Source organism: Liolophura sinensis, chromosome 8, assembly GCF_032854445.1.
Source record: "Liolophura sinensis isolate JHLJ2023 chromosome 8, CUHK_Ljap_v2, whole genome shotgun sequence".
NCBI classification, from domain to species: Eukaryota; Metazoa; Mollusca; class Polyplacophora; order Chitonida; family Chitonidae; genus Liolophura; species Liolophura sinensis.
The window spans coordinates 7,954,505-7,975,356 of NC_088302.1; the positions used below are offsets into that span (position 1 = coordinate 7,954,505).

General features: G+C 38.4%; 1 protein-coding gene across 1 annotated transcript; it reads right to left on the bottom strand.

The window, feature by feature from the left end:
- Nucleotides 1-5,337: 5,337 nt before the first annotated feature.
- LOC135472521 (zinc finger protein 184-like) lies at nucleotides 5,338-12,463 on the bottom strand. The gene is made up of 7 exons (XM_064752063.1): nucleotides 12,275-12,463; nucleotides 8,110-8,395; nucleotides 7,716-7,867; nucleotides 7,256-7,439; nucleotides 6,885-7,054; nucleotides 6,283-6,448; nucleotides 5,338-5,933 (listed from the first exon to the last, which is right to left on the bottom strand). Exons 1-7 carry the CDS (start codon nucleotides 12,461-12,463, stop codon nucleotides 5,338-5,340), a joined length of 1,743 nt encoding a protein of 580 aa, XP_064608133.1.
- Nucleotides 12,464-20,852: the final 8,389 nt, after the last annotated feature.

Below are 20,852 nucleotides of genomic sequence, written 5' to 3' on the forward strand. Positions count from 1 at the left end.
ACACCCAAATAATACAGGCAAATATCGCGCATCATTTGCGCTGATGTCAATAAACTACGGGTAAACATCGATGGGTACATGCTCAGACTCGGTGATATAAGAGTCATCCATCACCCTCAGGGTCGTATAATCCCTCATTGCTGACCAGGTGTTGGAGACTCAGGTAACCTCACTAGGACTTTGCATCATTCACACAGTCTTCCTCACCGCTGAGCGATGGTCTACGAGACTAAAATGTATGAAATCTTGAAAGGAGTCATGAAACATGCGAATGCAGTAAATAATAGTCTAATTTTGTTAAGCAAAAACAATGGTAAAGTCGTGGTTCATATTTATTTCATCTCAGTAGATTGAATTAGGAATAAATCTGATCATATAGTATCCATCCCGATATCAAATTAAATCTCCGATGGACTGAATATCTTTTTTGTTCAGGTTACCTCCGAATATAAAACTGATAAACACTATAGGGTTATTCAATCTCTTTCGTTATTTTTTTACACAGTCAATTTATATATATATACATATATGTAGTTATAAGTGAGAAAATAAAGCGGGATTAAATGTCTGGACCTGCATATATCATGTGGCCCAAAGAGCCATATTTACTGAAATATTCTTTAAACGTTTTGTAAATGGCGATGTTTTTAATAATCTGGAATGAAGTGGAATAAAATGGTTAGCATTACTTCACTGGAAAATACTCGCTTAATCTGTAACTATACAGGGTGATAATTCATGTAACTATCAGTGATAATACATGTAACTATCAGTGATAATACAGCTTTTTTACGCCATACAGTCCAATGTTGTCCATTAGATAAATATACAGCATATGAGCCCAGATATAAGTTTTGCATTATTTCTACTTAAATACACAGCGAAAAAACACCAGTATTTCTTCATCTACGTGGTTATAACATTGCCTTTCGTTGGAATTTGATTATACTGAAATCTACAGCAGTATAACTTGAAGAATTAAAAAAGGATGTGCGCCTTAATCAACCAAGTGCATATGTGTAATTCACGCACATATGATACAAACATCACCAGCCAAAGCTGTCCCAGCCTCATTGCCAGTAGGTATATAACATCTTGTTGTTGAGGTAATGACAGCTTATTTCTTATCTGCCAATTAAAAGAGTCAATCCCCGCCAGTTTTCTCTTGTGTCGACTCCATTATCGCCACAGAATGATGTAGCGATTCCAAAGGTTGTCTTAGATAAAGGACTTGTAACAAAAGAACTACAATTAGCCTGATAGGTCAACAAGATGGTCCGCCATCTTGCTTCTGTTGTCTGACCTTACTTAGCAATTAGATCCTGGGGAGTCGGGTCGTGTATCCACGGGTATGGGGAAGGGCTAATTGCCCTTGTGTTCTCTTTTCTCTGGTCGCCAGCAACCCTGTGTCTGCCATTGTTCGCGGAACACTTCTTTTGATGATGGTTATGCAACGTTGCGGAACAGTACTGCTGGTGTACGTTCTGGAGAGTCTACAAACTTTCCCACCAACTCGTTTTACATCGCGCATGCTTGGGCTGGAGTCCTGGGCACGTGGGGGTGGGATGAGGTGTAAGGTAAGAACTCAACATACAAATATCCAGTTTGACGTGCAAACCAAGTTTCCCAGTCACGTCCAGTCACGTGTTGGGATACCAATATGCTTAGCGGCTCGAACGCTTGACATGATTTTGCATGTTGAAATATAGGCCTGTCCGTGCCAAAGACGTGTTTTATATGTTTAGTTAGAAGAACATTTGTTCAGTTTGGTATTATAAACTGTTTATCGATTAGGAACACTTCTTCATGGTCTACAAGTGGTATACGTATATCGGATTTGAGGCTTACATTAAAATGCCCGTCAGCAACTGTTCATATAAATGTACACGTAAACGATGCATTGTACAATCTAAAAATTAATTTTAAAAGAAAGTCTGTTGTTTGAGTAATGTTAAAATGTATTCTGTTATTAGAACACAATATTGTGTGATATTTAACATAATAACCTCTTATTCTCATAGAATCGTTATGAATTAATGGAATATGTGTGTTATGTTTAACAGAATAAGCAGCTTCAATAAAAGAATACATTCTAGCATCACTCAACTAACAGACTTTCTGTTAAATTGAACAGGTTATTTTTCTTTTAGCGTACGTTGTGTATATTCGCACAAACTAGAGTCTATCCTGACAGAATTCTGTATGTACCAATATATACCGTTCAAAGAAAGCAGGCGATATTCCAGTTCGTGCTGATCTATCTATCTAAAAATAAAGAGTGATTGCAAAAATTACAAAAAAAATTAAAGTCTGTTCACGAGCAGTCATGGAATCGTCAGAACACACCAGTACGATGTAAGAGTTTTTGTATGGCAGTCACGTGAATCTGGCTGAATCATTTTAAAGTTTCCCTTCAAAATTTTGTCTCAGTTTCCACACTGGTTGATTAAAGAGAATAGAGTAGATTTTAGCAAAATTGTTAAGCAGAAAGACTGCTGAAGTTTTTGCTATTATTTTAGCATAGCCCAACTAAATACCATACACAAAATATCAGCCTCGTCTGTGCATGTGATACAGTTCAAATCGGTAATAAAGATCCTAAATTTTTCAAACCTTTATCATCATTTTAACACTGTGAATAGTACAGATATACGATTTTTGGTATTCACCGAAAGGCAAAAATTTTAGCTAATCTTCGTAAAAAAGAAAAGTAAATTTAATTTGATCAACGAATGTGGATTTTTTGCAAGAAAAAAAATCCAGAGGAGCATTACCACCAAAACTTGTCCGTATACCCTGTCCTTTATCAGACGTCTGTTTCTTGACGAACTGTTTATTAAATATGGGGCTCATTAATTTATTTAGAAAATATCTTACTTTTTAACAGTGTAAGTGCATAGCTAAATTTTATTAGATTGTTTACTACGAGGCAAATCGTTCCACTATTAAATCAGGTGTTTCCTCGTTTAAAAGTCTAGATCAGTTGTTCATTTGGAGATAACTACGACCCGTAATCCACCATTTTAATTTGTGAACGTGGATGTAGCTGTTTACTAAGTAACCTATCCGCACAGGTTTAGATCTCGTTGTGTGCGTTGGCTTGCGTAGAATCATATATATACATCCTGGATAAATATATGGCTAATGAAGATCTGTTGTTTTAATGTAAGTAGTTAAGTCCACTACGTGTTGTTGATGACGTGGTCACTTTGCCAAATGACGCGGCTGTCATCGTATAATTACAAAGAACGTAACCTTATCTCAGTCTCGTGCCGATCCTTGCGCGTTCGACTTGATTAAACTTAGCCACAGACGCTCTCCGGCGTATTTATTTAAATGAGAGACCGTGTTGCGTCACTGCACGCATTAGAATGACTCCGTGTGCTGACGTAACACCGATGTTATCCTCGGTGGGTCGGGTGGAATTCGATAGCGTCTGAGCGACCCTACCTCATCTCATTATACACGACCCAGGATGCTTACCAGTCCACCCTGCGACAAGATGTCTCCTTTCATGCTGATCATCTTCGCATCGGATTGCGTCACGATTGCGTCAGCACTTAGAAAGAAACGTAATGTACCCAACGAACGGTAATGCCTCAACCGTACTGAATATTCCATATACCATGTTTAAAGAGTTACACGCTCACGGAAACTTTCAGCTATTGGGACTCAAGGGAACTGCTGCGATTATCTGCTCGGGGAAAGATGGCGGACGAAAGATAGACAGCCGTGCGAGGCCAGCAAAATGACTCGCACAGAGCACTAGGTCCTATTTCCAAACTAAAACGAATTGTGTCCAAAAGTGTCTCCTGTTTAAAAACGTGAGATTTACTTTTATAAGCATCCAAAACACACTATTCATTCCAGTGAACTGGAACGGGGCAATTGCAACTCGTGTTGAAATGTTACTCCATGTGTATGCACCAATATGAATGGATATCTTCAATACCTGTGAAACTACAAGTCAACTGTTTCCCCGACTGATTGTTGATATAATATTAAGAACACGCCAACGACAATGACCACTAAAACACGAATATAATGATTTCCACTGTTTATTGTAAACAATGATAGTTGTCTCGTATGTGGACAGTGAAACATGATTATAACATGTTTAAAGTTAACTGCCTTGCTGATGGATTTTCTGTGCATAACAGTCCACCTTCACACATTTTGCCATTTTCATTCATAATCTTGGAACGTATTCTAATACACCTTGATAAGGTGTAATCGCTAAGACAAGAGTTTATTTACTGATTATTCGTACCACAGAAACATTATATCCGTCTGAAGTTCACCATATCACAGATTATACGTGTGAGGTAAACGATGAATCTGTTGACGTCACAACAAACTGCTTAATGTGTCCAAACTTGCTTTGATCACTGCTGAAAGCTTACAATTGATCGAGTTATTATAATGAAATAGATAACCGAATGCTAATAGATCTACAACGGATCTAGTAATGTTTTTTTTTTAAACTCTCCAAATGACCATGAATAAATATCACTAATATTGTGTTAAAAGAAGTCCACAATGAATAAAGAAATTTAATATAAACTGAAAATATTTTGCTTAATGGGAATTAACTGCCAACTTTCACAAGGGATTTAATTATTGCATTTCGCCATGTTAACATCATCTTTAAATTACGTCCGGAAGAAACGTTAATGGACTCACGAAAGTCTCTCTATCGGCATTTACCACTTTACCATTGCCGGAAACACAACCATCATTACAACAATGTGGAATGTGCATGGTGGCATCTCAATATGCCTTGGGCCTGATTCATTTACTGTTTCACTACATAACTTCTTATTCGCTTAATTCTGTCAGTCATTCATTCAAACAATTCAAACGCAGTTGCATTAGGTCATCAAATAAATCATTGCGTAAATTTATTTCAATAACAATGTAAGGACGGTGGAGTATCATGTACACAACATATTTACAAATATACAAGAGATACATTGATCTCATAATAACATGCAGTAATACTGTCGTATATGTAGGGCCTTTTATGTAAAGTACAACGTCTCTCAATAAGGTCTATTTGATTATATTGCGCAGAATTTAAAATAAATGTCAGTCATTTTCTGTAAAAAGGAACAATATGACGACTAGATGAATAAATTATCCGAATATATTACACCACACCATATTATATATATAAATATTATCTTTTTTCTCCGATAATATAATATTCTTTGTACACAGTTTTAGAGTTTTTGCTATATACATCATATACACAGTGTAACACAAGTGCGGATTAGTGCTCAGAATAAAAATCCGATCTGCAGGGTAACGCGGGTGTCTTTTGTTACATAACAACAGTTAATAATGCGAGGCCAAGAGTGGAATTTGTGACCTAGCATAATACCCATCATGCATTGCGGTAGGTGATGAAAATGATTTGCCACTCATAACCTTTGTGTAAAGTCCTTGGAGATAAAGTTGACGTTCCATGGGAGGGCTCGTTGGCATCAGGGAGAATGGAGAACCCGGTAAGCTGCCTTGAAAATACGGACTTCCCATCTGCGCGTGCGCACCATTGTGCGGAAACGGAAATGGTAAGGTGGGAGTTGGCGGTGTGCTGTCTCCCGCAGAGCTCCGTCTGGATGGTGTAGAATGTTGGGAAGAGTTTGGGGATTCTCTTCTACTTCCTGCCGTCAAACTTGAAATGCTGAAATCGGTGATTCTGCTCGGACTGGGGTTTATGGTCTTCTCGCTGAGCCTTTCGGCCTCTGGTGAACCACAGAAGCAGGACTTGCACAGACCGTTGTACAACTGTTTGCTCGACGTGAGAAAGTTTTTACCACACTTGCCACATTCCTCCTGCGCGTCGTTCTCGTGGCTTTTGATATGTGCTTTCAGGTTACATTGTAGCGCGAACTTCTTGTTACACAGGTGACATTCGTGGGGCTTTTCTCCTGTAAGATAAAAAAGGGCTTTATTAGCAAACTGAAAAAGGGCATTAATTGAACCAATACAGAAAATCAATGAAATCGTTTTTATGCTTTACCACTGTGTAAATCCCACTGTTTCCAATAAAGAATTTTTTTCAGTGTGTTGAAGCGAGATTATACCTCCTTATGCCGGGGAAATAAATGCTTAAATATTGAGTAGGGATTAAGCATTCTCTACTCGTATTCCAAGTTAACACTCAGTGAAACTAAACGGTTTTCTGGAGTCATAGACAGTCATTCAGCTATGACCATTATTTGATTAAACATTCACAAAACAAGTACGTTGAGGTGTGTGAGCTCAGGTGTGACGTACCTGTATGAAGAATCAAGTGATTCTTCAGATTGGTCTGTTTGCTGAATCCCCTGTTGCAGATGTCACACTTGAAAGGCCATGAGCCGTTATGGACATACATATGGCTTTTCAAGTCACCGGGAGTAGGGAAGGATTTCGAGCACATGTTACACTTATGTGGTTTCTCCTGTGAAAATAAAAAAACATACCTTATCAAAGCACTGTTATGATGCATGTTACATATGACGATATCTAATAACAAACGTAAAGGGATATTTGCGGGCGTTGCGCAATTCTTAGTACTCCGCGGTTTGGGCCCATACCAAGCCGCAAACTGTGCTGGAAGTAGGCACAAAACAACAACTGTGAATGTGTAATTTCATGCAAATATTGAGATTGTGAGTAACATATGGTTACATATTTTGACATATCAGCTAATAATGAACAATAATTAACAATGCAATTTTGCATTACATGATGTATGGAGTCACCTGGACTGAGCAATTACACGGGTTATAAGCAGTGCTACAAATGAACACAGAATGAACAACATATTATTGTAAGTATTGTATGTAATTCTGTGGCGTAACCATGTCCGCACGCTATTGTATGATGTACCGTACCTTATTGTGGGTCATTCTGTGGTAATACAGGTTGGAGCTGGCTGTGAAACACTTTCCGCAGATTTTGCACTGATGTGGCTTCTCCCCAGAGTGGATTCTCCGGTGAGTGTTCAGAGAACTTGACGTGGAGAATGCTTTGCCACAGACATCACAAGCATGAGGTTTTTCACCTGTAAGATATTAGAAAACAAATGCTGAGTTTAAAGGGATAATAAGATATAACACTTTTCAAAAAGAAATATATTTTGGAGCGAAAAGAAAATAAATGACCAAAATTTGAATGATAATGTGGAAAATGCTGATTAGATGTGAAGGCCTATTGTAAGTGTATTGTGAATCCAATTTCTATTATGATAATCCAGTCAGCTCACCTGTATGAGTCCTCATATGTCGCTTCAGCAATGACGGACGGTCGAATTTCTTCCCGCACACTTCACAAGGCAGCCATGTTCTTTCTCTGTTGCGACGGACTGGTGCTAACACAGTGGTCGGGAGAGATGCTGCCCTGGGTCGTGAAAGCGTCAAGTCCATGGCTGATGAGCTTTCATCTTCACTCTGAAATCATAAAGATAATGATTGGTCAAAAAAATAAATAAATACACACTTTTGCGACATCTGTTGAGGGAAGTGTCCAATAACATTTTAAAGAAACACACAGCTATTTGCATTGTTCCAGTTTATCAAAATGGCTAATGGTAACTTAGTATTGATCTTTCAGCTAAATTAGTCAACCTCATGATTGTATGAGTATAACGTCATGATTGTATGAGTATAACGTCATGATTATATGAGTAAATGTCATGATTTTTTTATTGTTATGTCATTACTTACCGAGTCTGACTTGGATCGGGGTCGTTCTGTCCTCAAATCTACGCTGGCATCATCGCTAGCTCCGGAGAGACATTCATCATCACGTGACACAGGTGAGCACGGCAGAACTGGGCTAACGGGAGAGTATCGAATGCTCATGTCCTCAGGAGCATCTGTAGCAAACAAGGTAGCACATAAGACTATTTGTAAACAAATCGCGCTAGAATAAAAGCGACAAAACTTGAATCGAACAATCCACCTGACAAAAGCAAGCTAATACAAATGTACACGGTTGGTCGTTTTCAAAACAGCAGGGCAAACCATCAGCAAAATCATTTTTGTCCATATTTCTCCTTTTAGGAGTGGGTTACATTCTATATGAGCGATTGACTTCCCAACTATATCCAAAACTTACCTTTTGGTTCAAGTTTAATTCGCTTCGCTGAAATTTCCATGATTTCTTCTTCACATGTTTCTTCGGTGTAAGCGTCTTCAGATGGTTGTAAATATGCAACAATTTCTGTGTTTGGCGGAATGCACTTTGTGACCTTGTAGACTGTGTGATTGTCCACCTTTGAGCCGATAATGTTCGCTTCCGCTGGGTCTGTGCACGTGCGCAGAAAACGTACCCAGTTGCAGTGGCGCACTTCTGTGCCATCGACCAACCAAATATCTTCGGTGCAACCGTATTTTGTTCGGATCTGATAAAAAAAATAATATTTGAGTTGTAAATTAAAACTAAAGCCAATAGTCAGGGCAACTAAGGCTTGCAATTTTATTCCAGTTGTACAATATTGGAACGTGACAGCTGTGAATGGTAAACATTATCCAAAGTTGTTCGCAGAAATTTCCATAATGCTCGCAGGTAACACGTTGCGCTACAAATAATATCTTATCAAAATATTGTCCACATCCCTCTATCACTGAAATGATCAAAAACAACAACATGTATCCCCGTTGGTAGTAGAGTTTGGGCGGCGACAAGTATTACTGATTTTAGTTATATGATACCATGCCTTGCTTATTAATATTTGCCACACTCCATTCAAACGTCTTTAACATACTGTATAAATGGAGCAAAAGCACATCTCGAGTATTTATAAATTTTTATTTGTGTCCACCTTTTCCTTACTCTATTGGCTTTGTTAACGTACATGTATTTTAATGTATGTCCGATTGTAAATGCTTGAGCTGAAATTACGTGAGATAGCGGAGTAGAAATACTGAATATTTATCACCAAAGTAAACATTTCACACGCGTCTGACGTTAGCACATTTAAGTTAATTCCAACACTTGCGAACATGCAATGTATCTTTCCAGATGATTGTGAAAAGGGATAGGTCAGACGTTTCGGCGAACCCATAAAGATGTCCGAAGTGTGAATATAGAAATCACTTTAGTACCAGGCAACGTAAGGCAACATTTTCCCTTTTGGCCATTTACTGTTTAATTGTTGGTTAAAAGAATCAAAAGTGTATTAGTAGCGACAGTCGTGTTGCCTTGTTAAATGGCGTTCGTTACGGACTATGCTGTGGAAAGCTTTTCTTTTGGCATGGGAGATGTTACCAGCTAAACGGATTAGTGTTCCAGGCAATGCTCAACTAACATCTGTCGGTGATGTAATATAGTACAATCGTACCAGGCGCATATTCCTCCAGTTGTCCCCAGGCGATACATACACCTTTGGAGATGGGTACAGCGAAGCGAGTCCTTACGCTGACCAGATATGTAAGCAGACTCCCCAAACAAAGGACAGAAAAAGGGCACCCAATCAACCCTAAGTACGTCTCTTGTGGTATAAACATAATAGCTCCGTAATGACGAAAACAGACAAGAGACTTAAAAGAGAATTTTGCCGATAATTCAACAAGGGTACTCATTGGTCTTTTGTCAGGTGACGTAACCAAGGTAACCACTAGAAGCGATAATGTTTCAAGCGATGTCTAATACGCACTTCGACAGTGCAGGCAGACAGTGTGTTAAGTACACTTCAAATATTTAATAGTTTCAAGCGGCTTTTTCTAATTAAACATTGCACGAAGCTGTCCATAAAAATGTATGGTGCATATATATATATATATATCTATATATATATATATATGTACGCAATCGTGTTAACATTACAGGCACACTGAACACCATATGCACAGCAAGGGCAGTAGGGAATTCCAGTAACACGATATGCGGGGCTTTGGTGCAACAGGCGTGCGTGTGTGTGCTTCTCATTATGTATGCACCGCATGCAGAGAGGCCAGATTTTGGCAGGCAGTTGCAAAAAGCTACCGCTGAGTGATTTTACACTGATCGTGTTTCGTGTCACAGAAGATGGCGGGGATTTGCAGTCAGAACTGCTCCTCCTTCCTGAGAATCCTGTACCGGATTGTCAGATTTGCGGCTGCCAGGTCTGTAACTGGGCGGGCACTTATGAATGTAATAACATAATGCGTGTGGAAGTGAGCTGGCAGAGGGCAGTACTCCTGACACCTAGCGCAGACGCACCCTGCGTCAGGTGTGGGTAGAGGACAGGAGCAGGCGTTGGAAAAAACATGCCACCTGGGAGCAGCTTTAGAATGGAGTTCGACACCCACGGGAGCAATCCCGGGGATGTAACAACGCGAGTGAAAAGTTGAAATCGGATATGGGAGAGAAAAGCAAAGTAATTATTCATGTGCTATTACGCCATTTCACTTTCTCCACGGTGGATTGGTTTGTAATTCAATCCATCCCACACCAATGTTTCCACAGCGAAACTAATTTATGAGTGCTAGTTTGCTTTACTGGAATTCGTGGCAATCGTTTGGAATTCGTGGCAATCGTTTAAGTCAAAAGTTTAGTAGTAAGAGTAACAGAGGCCTTTGGTAAACCAAGATTAGTGTTCAGGAACAATTCCCTTTTTCATTGACAATTTTACCACTGACATTTTTAAATCAAAAGATTACTTGGAATTCTTTACAGACTTTCATGTTGGTTTCTGCCACAGGAAATCTTCATTTTGGTTTTCCGTTTTGAAGAAGGAATAGTGGGGGGGGGGGGGGTACACTAACGCATTTTGTAAACGCTGGTTTGGGTCAATTCCCCGTGATAGCTGGCAAACCCGGGCAGCCAATGCCCCGAGGCTTGATCATGCATACGCCTAAAAGCTTTTGATGGCCATAATCTCCTTGTCTATCGAGATTAAAACCTTCAAAGAGAAAACAGTGTTGATTTCACTGTGCATAACGGATCCTAATCTTTTAAAACTTTTATAGTTTGCGGACAGTATTGTTCGTTGGATGGAAAAGTACAATAATCTTAACAGTTTGCCAAAACTTTTAACACAAATTTTCAATACCGCTTATTTTCTTCGCTCAAGACTTCTCTTTTTAACTAACCGCCAACTCGTGAAAAACACACTGCTGAAACTCTCTTCTCGCCATATCTTCCATTTACCTTTGGCGATGACGCATGAAAAGAGCACTTCGATATGGTCGACTAATTTCACATTTTAGCAAAATAAATGCCCCAGGATAATAGACAGTAAGCCACAAATATCTTATCCTTTGGTTGACAAAAAGTTCGAATCCATTAGTAAACTGGCATTGTGAGAAGGAATGTGCTCAGCATTTCTAAAATATTCAAAAGGCCAAAACTAAAAGCGCACAGAGAGCCGGAAAATATTAATGGTAATTGCTTTAGACATCAAGATTTCTTTGTAATTTCATTCTTACGAAAGAACCTGATTTTTCAAAAAATGAAGAAAAAGAATTAAAAAGCAGTTGTTTCGAAGTTACTGACATATATTACACTGTATATATGATTGTTTTAATATCTTGAAATTTTAGCTGTTTCATAACTAGTTTTGTGTTGATTCAAGCTATGGGTATTATTGTAAATCATGTTTAACGTTACTTCACTATAGCTACAGTACTGCTTTACTGTTCAGTGCAAAGGCATTGGTCAACAATGGTCAACAAGCTTTCAACTTAATACTTCTCCCTTCACCCCCTTCTCCATTTGTCCCTGTCCCCAATTCCTGTGTGGTCTGCTATGCTGGATAGCCTTGGATGGAAGTGGATTAGCAAGGCAAAGCCGGGATTATCCCCTATTAGCGCTTCTGCAGCCCCCATCTCCTTGTCACGCGGGCCTGATATGGTCTAATCAAATCAAAGTATTTGAGGAAGCTCTGAGAGCTGTGGTCTCAAGTGGCTTCCCTGCCCTGCACGCACTGTTGTCTGTTATCAAAGGGTCATGCCCCGATGCTGATATGACCATTGATTAGAAGTGGATCTTTTTTGGTATTATCTCAGCGACCGTCATTTTTACCTCAATATATTATTACGTAATGAAGACCCACCGAGCCGACGGCCTACGTGTAAGTGTGGGAATTGGAGTTACAATAAACTAAGCAGGCACAGACAAAATAATATTATGTATATAAATAAAATAATACGAATATTGTCTTTGATACTGCACCCAAATGTATGTAGCCTAACAGGTAAACAAGCGATCTGAAAATCAATTTATACTTATAGGCATTTGCTCTCTTGAAGGAAAAAAAAACGGAAAGAAGCTCTCGCGTTTGATTACGAAATATACTTACATCGGATTTCTGTATTCTTGAAAAAACTTCCAGTCTGTCAAGTCGGATCTCTCCGCGATCGGGAAAGAATTCCATTCCAGGAACGACAACTCTACGAGTCCACAGTGTGGCGGTCATCTCCAGTAAGTGACCAGGTCGTGTCGCTAACACAAGTCCAAACTCTTGTGGGATTAAAACACAAGACTCCATCTTTATCACTCTCTGCTGATTCCCGAAACAGTACGAAAACCCTTAAACTCCGGACAATTAATAGCAAATGGATCAGGCGTAGTGGTATTCGGGGCCAGACAGCAAATTGTTAAATTCTTGCACTGTCCGAATGACGTAAATTTAGGCGTGCAAGTTTGATATAGGAGCGACTACTGTATGACAGTGAACAGTTCGATTAGCCCATCCCACATCACACACTAGCTGTACACTAACATGAACAGTGATGGGCTGGTCCGGTTTATAAGTACTGGTCAGCCTGCTCTGATTGGTCAGCGGCCGTAGCTCCCCTAGAGAGGGAGTGATGCGCCCACCTCGGACAGTCCTGACCAGCTACATGAGTGGCTGAGCCTCAGTCGTACTGAGTTCTGAATGAGATACAATGGACATCACACTGAGTTGCCATTTGTTCCTTCCCGGCTGGAGAGCTCACAGTAGGTTTTGACCATTTTACGAGGGAATCCATGCAGATAAGCAAGAAGTCACTGCGATTCCGCATCGTGCGAAATGCCACCATTCAAGCGCTTGCAACTAAAAAAGTAAATAGCTAGAAATAAACTTCTTTTACTATGTTGCTAGAAATGAGCTGGTGTTGTCGTAAAACGAATGCGTATACGTTTTGATGGTAAGATCTCTATTACAATAAGAAAAAAATGCTAATTTAGAGTAGACGTTACACATACACGTGTGTTATTTCAGTTACAGGCTGTTGAATACGCCCAGTTTTCGCGACTTGACAGTCGAAAGTGTCACTTCACATATGTTACCTAAAACCAACACGTTTAATTTATCCACTGTTGACACTGTTGCGTGGGATTCACGATTTTAGTAAACTACATCTGATATTGCATTTTGGTACATATGTATCACCCAAAGAGATCTGAGAACATGTTATAATTATGATAACACAAATGTTAGAGAAGTCAAAATTATTTTTGAAAACATTTTGTCCAGAACTGAATCAAAAGCTTTATTCATTATTCCTTTTCCTATATAAACGTGCTGTAAGAGACAACCATAATTCGGAAGTCATTAAAGGCAAATTTATATTGCTGTTTAACTAAATGGTTTATGAAGACAGCTATACTTATTATTCCTTTTAATGTAATCTGCAGAAAAGGGCTACTTGACGTCAAATGTTCGTGCGTCCTAGCAACTTTGCGTGAGCAGTGAAGAATTCTGTAGTTAATTTTGGTTATGATTAATGAATGACTGTTTATTAACGCCAATTTTGGCAAATGCGTAGTCATATCGTACCATATACCAACTGGTATATATATATTTATACACAAACCTTATGTGAATTAAAGTTTGAAGTACGTTCTTGTGTTTCAGCTAATGGTATATGGTATAAGGTGTGATTTGTTCGCTTCCATTTATATGTTTATTCATCATGTGTCTATAGTTTATGGCCTGTGCCGTGGCCCGTGCATGGGTGCTGTAAACATGTCGGTGCGCGGCGCGTCATTAGTGTTACATATACAGACACCTTCGATTTCAGTTTATCTTCTACAATACTGACCACTGTCCAGTCGGCCGCGAAACCATGTCTGCTATTGAAATAAACGGGTATTGTTAAATGCGAACAAGGCCGTCTTTTGGTTTTGTACACAAAACCATTGAGGGGAAAGTTGACAGAACGGTTTCTATGGCTGTAAAGCCTCGCTGATTCGAACATACAGCTCGATAAATATCGTCTGCACCATCAGGGAAATACTTGAAAAAGTTAATTAACACATTTCGATGATGTCGAAACACGAACAAGCTTGAACTGGCATAACATCTTCCTCCACGTGCTTTTGAGGAAATTTTAATAATAACCAAAATCTCTAATACTAGGAGCAGAAAAAGGAAATATGATGTCAGTTACATATGAGATCTGTAGATCGATGACCAAAACGGTATACTGTTATATCATAATATATACTACATAAGTGTGGACAAGAGCTAAGATGTAGAGCGGAAAACCGGTTACGAGGATTATAAAAGATGTTCACTTGATTAAAATTCCTGACACGACCTGAATTTCCCAACAAATCTCCAAAAGACTAATATCTACGTGAGCTGGACGATTACTTAAAACTACCCCGTCAAGAGCAATCAGTAAGTTGATTGATCTCTAGAATATCATATTGTGCGCAATATCCCGTGCACAGCATTGTAACCTTGTCCGTGTAGCTGTATAATAGTTACATATAACGAAAGGTCACGCAAACATGAGTTTCTAAACAGATGTGTCACGTCCTTTGAATTTTAATTTCTAACACAACATGCTAACTAAAGGTGATACCAACACTTATGATAACTAAGAAACAAAAAGAAAACATTTTTACTATGGAAGTGGCTTGGGTAGATTGTATAGCCTTGTCTACCTCCACGGTTTGCCTACCAAAAGAGAGTTTAAATATTTATAACATTGCAGCTACCCGTAAACAAAATATCGCGATTATGGACAAGCAATAGCGAGAGTTTTGTTAATAACTTTCGGAAAAAATATCATACCACATACGGTAATCAGAAAAACCTACACCATATAGGAAGAATGAAAGAGTGATTATGGTTTAACGCCACATAAGCAATATTTTGGCCATATCGTGGCGACATACACGGGAGAAAAAAGTGACACGTCTTTAGAGAGCTGTCTGAAAAATGACACCGACATGCGGGCTGTCATGCAGCAAGGAATGGGTTCTCAGGGCACTGAGATTATGAGAGATGCACAAGAAGATTACACGTCGTACAAAGTATACTTATTATGGAAGCTTAGTTTTCAATAACGATTTAAGAATGTTAAAAAAAGCAATACTGAATTTATATTATCTGTTTCATTACGTTTTAAATAATTAGGAATAAGTGTGTAAAGCTTTGCCCTTCTGTTGCCCGAAGGGGCATCTATACAAGTATGGTATACTGATGCGCTTTTCAGATTAAAAGTTGATTTGAAATAATTTTCAATTTTTTTTTAAAGAAAAGCCAGGAAAAGTACAATAGTTATGCGTAGAGCTTGATCATATAGGTAAACGGGTATTATTTCAAGTTGGACAAGTGTGGACTATAACTTTTATTAACTAACTAGCTCTCTTGATGTCTAAGCAGACTCATTCATTGTTATAAGCCCCACGATTCAGAGCAGTTTCTCGTTTATATATAAAAGTCATCTTGACACAAACTATGACAGATTCCTGTTGTACTATAAAACGATCATATTCCTCTTTTTTGATTATGCATATCTCAGATGCCACACAAATACCTCAGAAACATTGTGGGCGTGGCTTGCCATGATGCCTACTGCCTACATTATATTATTCATACTACACAGTGAGGCCTAAAACTGCGATGTATAGATCTATATACTTCTGACCATCTGTCTAAATGACCGGTCAAAAGTGAAGATACCCAACTCGAGGATTAATCCTTAACTCTGAACCACCTGTAGGTCAGGAAAATGTAATCCAGAGATATATGAGATTATCTGTTAATCCATGTATTGCAGCCCAGCTCATTTCTCCCAAATCACATGTCACCGAGTCAGGGCCGCTGGATACACAGCCGCCATTGTGGAAATAGCTCTATTGGATCAAATAACATCGGTTACGTGATCAGCATTTTATTCTGGTGTGAGGTACCTCAACCACTAGATCTCAAAACATAAAATCAACACAAACAGCTTTTCCATAAAATATCCCCAATTCTGACTCTTAACACTATATTACACTTAAAGATACATATCTTAATACGAAGCCCAGATAATAAAAACTTGCATAAAACGAGCCGTAACTGAAGGTTGTTTTGGGGCTAATCCAGGGGAGATAAGTATGCATCAGTGCGAATGGTGGTGACTGATTTCGGAGCTGCCGATCGTGCAAAGCTACCTTTGTGCATCCTGGAGAATGTATAAAACAATGTACACAAGACTCTAATAAATGTATCAATAACTAAACGAGTATATATTAACAGGTAGTATAAATCATTGTCTTCGCAATAGACGCAGTAAAGCTGTTGTTTTTCCTATCAAATATCAAATTTCTTAAAAAAAGTATCAAATACTGAGTTGTAGGATTTCATATGTAGTCGCATGAAAAGAAATTTGCAAACATTGCAGATTTGTTTTGTTTCTGACGAGATAATTGACAGGAATGGACAGGTAAAGTTTGGGAACACGTCTCTGTCAGGCGGGAGGGTTTTACAGCTTCACACTTTGCCCATACGCGTTCCAGAGGGGTGTTAGGTTTGGCGAAGGTTTCCTGCAATTGGTTATCAATCCACATATTATACATAAAAAACTCTTAATTATCTATAAGTGTTAATTGGATCACGTGAAAATACCGCTGTAGTGAATATGGTCGCTAACTGAGTCGTGATAACGCTGTTTCTCCACCCATTTGTTCAGTTTGCTACTGTTTAAGAGAACTGATTTATTTACTGTATCTAAGGCAAAACTTTTGACCTTGGTGAGATTGTGGGTCATATCGGCGAATCGGACAGACAGACAGACAGGCAGACAGACAGTACATGCTGCAGAACAATGCTCCAATTAGTCTCATGGCGGACAAAGAACGGTCACACCTTCATCTGGAGCATTTCTTTTGGGACAGGTGAAGAGTAAAGTACAAAGGGCCCTTAAATACACTAATTGAGTTTTACTAATTAGCCATCAATAAGAAAGGTATCCCCCGCGAAGCCATTACTTGTAATTACCGCCCTTCCTCACTAAGACAAGACAATCAGCGCGCGCAACTCTGCGGGGTATGCGGCCTCTAGTCAGGATATGTTATTCTATTATGTTCACAGTTTGCTCAAACTTCTGTAAACCTCTCACCTATTTCAAAATATCACTAAATATTAACTGTGATTATTAAGCAACGTCTGAAATGTGGTGCCATGCAGCTAAACTCGCCTGGCCACAAAAAAAGAAAACAGTGGAATACATAATTGATGAAATTTAGGTTTTGTAGTTATGAAATATACAAATATATATTTTAATATTGTTGTATATGTGTATATTAGTATATATATATGAACGTCTGTCACATGTAAAGTTTTTTCGCCTAACTGAAAAGGTTAAATATCCCAACTTTTACCATCAGAACAATTTCAACGAAAGGTTTCAAGACGGCCATGTTGTTGTTGCCCCAGGTTGGTTGCCTGGAGCGTTGTTCAGCTCTAAGTGTGGTTCATTGTAACAGAACTTTGCCACTGAGAAGTCAAGGTTCCGATACCACTGATTATTTTCCCCCGCTGTGTAGGGTCATCGCACAATACCCACCAAAATCTCACCTGTTCTACGCTTTTATTGAGGTGTATGTAAGAGATCTACATTAAGTATTTCTCACGCTCTCTTCTCAATCGCCTGTCCTATGCTAACTTAAATCATATACCATTGCATCCTGCAATACAAAAAACACATTCTACTTCGACCATACCGAGGCTAAAAAAATAGCTGTATAGGAATCCCTAAATTGTCTAAATTTAACACATTGACAGCATTAACACATTGACAGCATTAACACATTGACAGCATTAACACATTGACAGCACAGGTAAATATATATACTTTATTAGAAGCAAAAACGTGAAAACACGAATAATGAGTTTTTAATTGCATTTTTCGAGATTTCTAAATCTTGATACCAAGAATAATTGCCCTGAATACAAGTATTCCTGTGTTGTAACATTTTGTTGTCATCATCTTTACCGACACCGCCTTGACCATTAATTGACCTTGTCCGTCCTCAAATCTCCAGTTAAGTGTGCCTGTCGAATTGCTAGGATACGTTGAAATAAACTAATTGGTTCACGGACGATTATCCAGACTTGGTGGTTTCTGAATTTATCTCAACAACATACCGATGATGTTCTACAGATTCTACAGAGGGAGGATAGAAAAGGTTTCGCTAAAGTTCTAACAACTTTTTGACATGTGCTGGGAAAGTTCATGGATGATGAGCTATGACGTCAGTCACGCTGTGAGCATCAACATGAATAATATAAGTAGAACCGTTATTTCCATATGTATCTTTATCTGGCCAAGTCCTAATCTTTCACATAAAACCGGTTAGAAAGCTGAAGGAAGGATATGTTGACTTGATAAGCGTCTTTACACCAACCTGAGTAAGGAAAAGCGAAATATCGGATATCTAACTGTAATAAAAAGATTAAAACAACATTAAAGTGTGAAATCAGGGAGCCAAATTCATTACTGATTAATCACAATAGATTCTCAATAGATATCGACTACATTACATCGAAACAGTCGAAATGGATCAACAAAGCCTTATCCCAAGTTACAAGAAACAAAATATATTTATTCATAGAAGAAGGGGCTTTGGTATATTGCATAACCCTGTCTAGCGCCATTCTTTGTTTACATGTATTAATGGTAATGTAAATATCCATTAACTCAACAGTGTGAGTGTGGGAGAAACGTTGAACGGGCCCTGGGAAGTGAAACATTTTGGTGGACCAGGACGGTTGTTTTGGGATTATTTTTTGTATTTGACATCAGCTGGTATTAGGGGAACCAGACACACCAGTGCAAATGTAGGCCTGAGAAATCTCCTGTATGAAATCTATATGGGGTGTCATCTGACATGCGGGTTGGCAGAAAACATTTGTTTTTATGGAATATTTTGCAATATTAAGAAGAATGTTATCAATTTGATATACAATGGAGGTACAGAAAACATGCATATCTTTTTTTAAAAAAAAAAAGGCTCAGTAAACTACATACATATAGTTTTATGCTTTTGCTTTACATACTGCATGCGGGCTTTACCAAGACATTTTAGGATTTTATGAAGATCCACTATGCGACAAACGTGTACCAAACCCATCCAAACTTATGAGTTCGAATCACTCGGTTATCTCATTTACAAACACTATTCTGTCTGGGTTCATGTATTGTCGGTAATACACACTGACAGATGTATCTGTCCATCTCACTGACCATCTGTTAGACTGACCGGCCAGAACGGTATATGCACCCAGCATGTAAATAGATGTATCCTGAAATCCAGTTTACCTGTATGAGATATTAGGAGATATATGAGATAGTCTGTTGATCCCCATGGTGTTGCCCAGCCCATTTTCCCTAAATCACATGTCACCGGCAATGTGTGGTACTGACACCTATATACAACATATAGTTAGCTGTTTGTAAGATTATGATTGATTGTAGCATCGGAATTCGTATCGTATATTTCGGTGGAATCAGCACATATCAAGATTGCCACGCGCACCTATGGAGAATTACTAACTAACGATTATTAATGAATATATCTCCCCATGACGCGATTACCTGTAATTACCTTGATGTTTCTAAGACAAGACAAACTGTGCTGTGGTCTCTCTAGATATCGAGACTTTTCATTAGAGAATATTCGGGTTAGTTTAGACAGTTTGTTAAAAGCTGTCGCCTTATTTGTGAATTAAGACAATGTAGTCAGTAAATTTTCAGGAATTTTTTTTAAAATTAATGTTGTCCAAACACATTCAGCGGCAAAAATGTAAACAAATATAAAAGTTATAAGGATTATTTTTGAAAACGTAATGTATGGTTTTAAAAATTATTGTAAGCATTTAAATGGATTGAAGCATAAATATCAGTAAAAATTCTTTCCTGTCAGGAACAAAAAGGCGTCTAGTTGTGATAATCGCTGTTTTTCAGGCGATTCTTAGATTCAGCGATACTTACCAACACTGTATTTTCATATATGTCCTCAAATGTCCAACATAAATAGTTACATCTGTGAGTCGAATTTAGGAAGTCTATGAAATCATTTATTTGTCATTTAATTTGACATTAATTTGCAACCAGTTTAGCATTACAAATTCTTTCTACCTGGGATATTTCTCATTTGAAATTACTCTTATATATTTCTTCTTTCTTGACTTTGAAACCTTTTGTGAAGAAACGTCATTTTGAAAATTAACTTTTGATTTCGAAAGTTAGTTTTCGCATATGCCCGGACCGAGACAAACTGCTTAGCAACTTTAGAGGACTGTATGGCTCCATGTCAATATACTTATAGTACATACAGAGACCAAGAAATGAAAGAAATTCCTAAGGAGATTTTAATAAAGATTTAGTAAAAATTTAAAGAAAGAAAATATGACACGTAGTGGGAAAGTTCACTAACGATGAGATATGATGTCAGTCACGCTGTGAACATCGTCACAAGCGACGTATAGGATAGACATTATTGTCTTTTTTCGCGGGATGTGGCCAAGATCGAATGTATAGAATGCCGATACAAAACCGGTTCGGAAGCGTAAAAAAGATGTTCATTTGATGGAAATCCTGACACCGAACATCAGTTGAAAAAGCAAAGTTTTCCCGACTCTAGCTGTGACGAAACAACAATGAAATGAG

Excerpts from the sequence above, each read along its gene's own strand:
- LOC135472521 (XM_064752063.1), bottom strand. The coding sequence starts at position 12,463 with ATGGAGTCTTGTGTTTTAATCCCACAAGAGTTTGGACTTGTGTTAGCG. Across the intron at positions 8,396-12,274 it reads CAAGAATACAGAAATCCGAT|ATCCGAACAAAATACGGTTG; the intron begins GTAAGTATATTT and ends TTTTTTTATCAG. Across the intron at positions 7,868-8,109 it reads AATTAAACTTGAACCAAAAG|ATGCTCCTGAGGACATGAGC; the intron begins GTAAGTTTTGGA and ends TGTTTGCTACAG.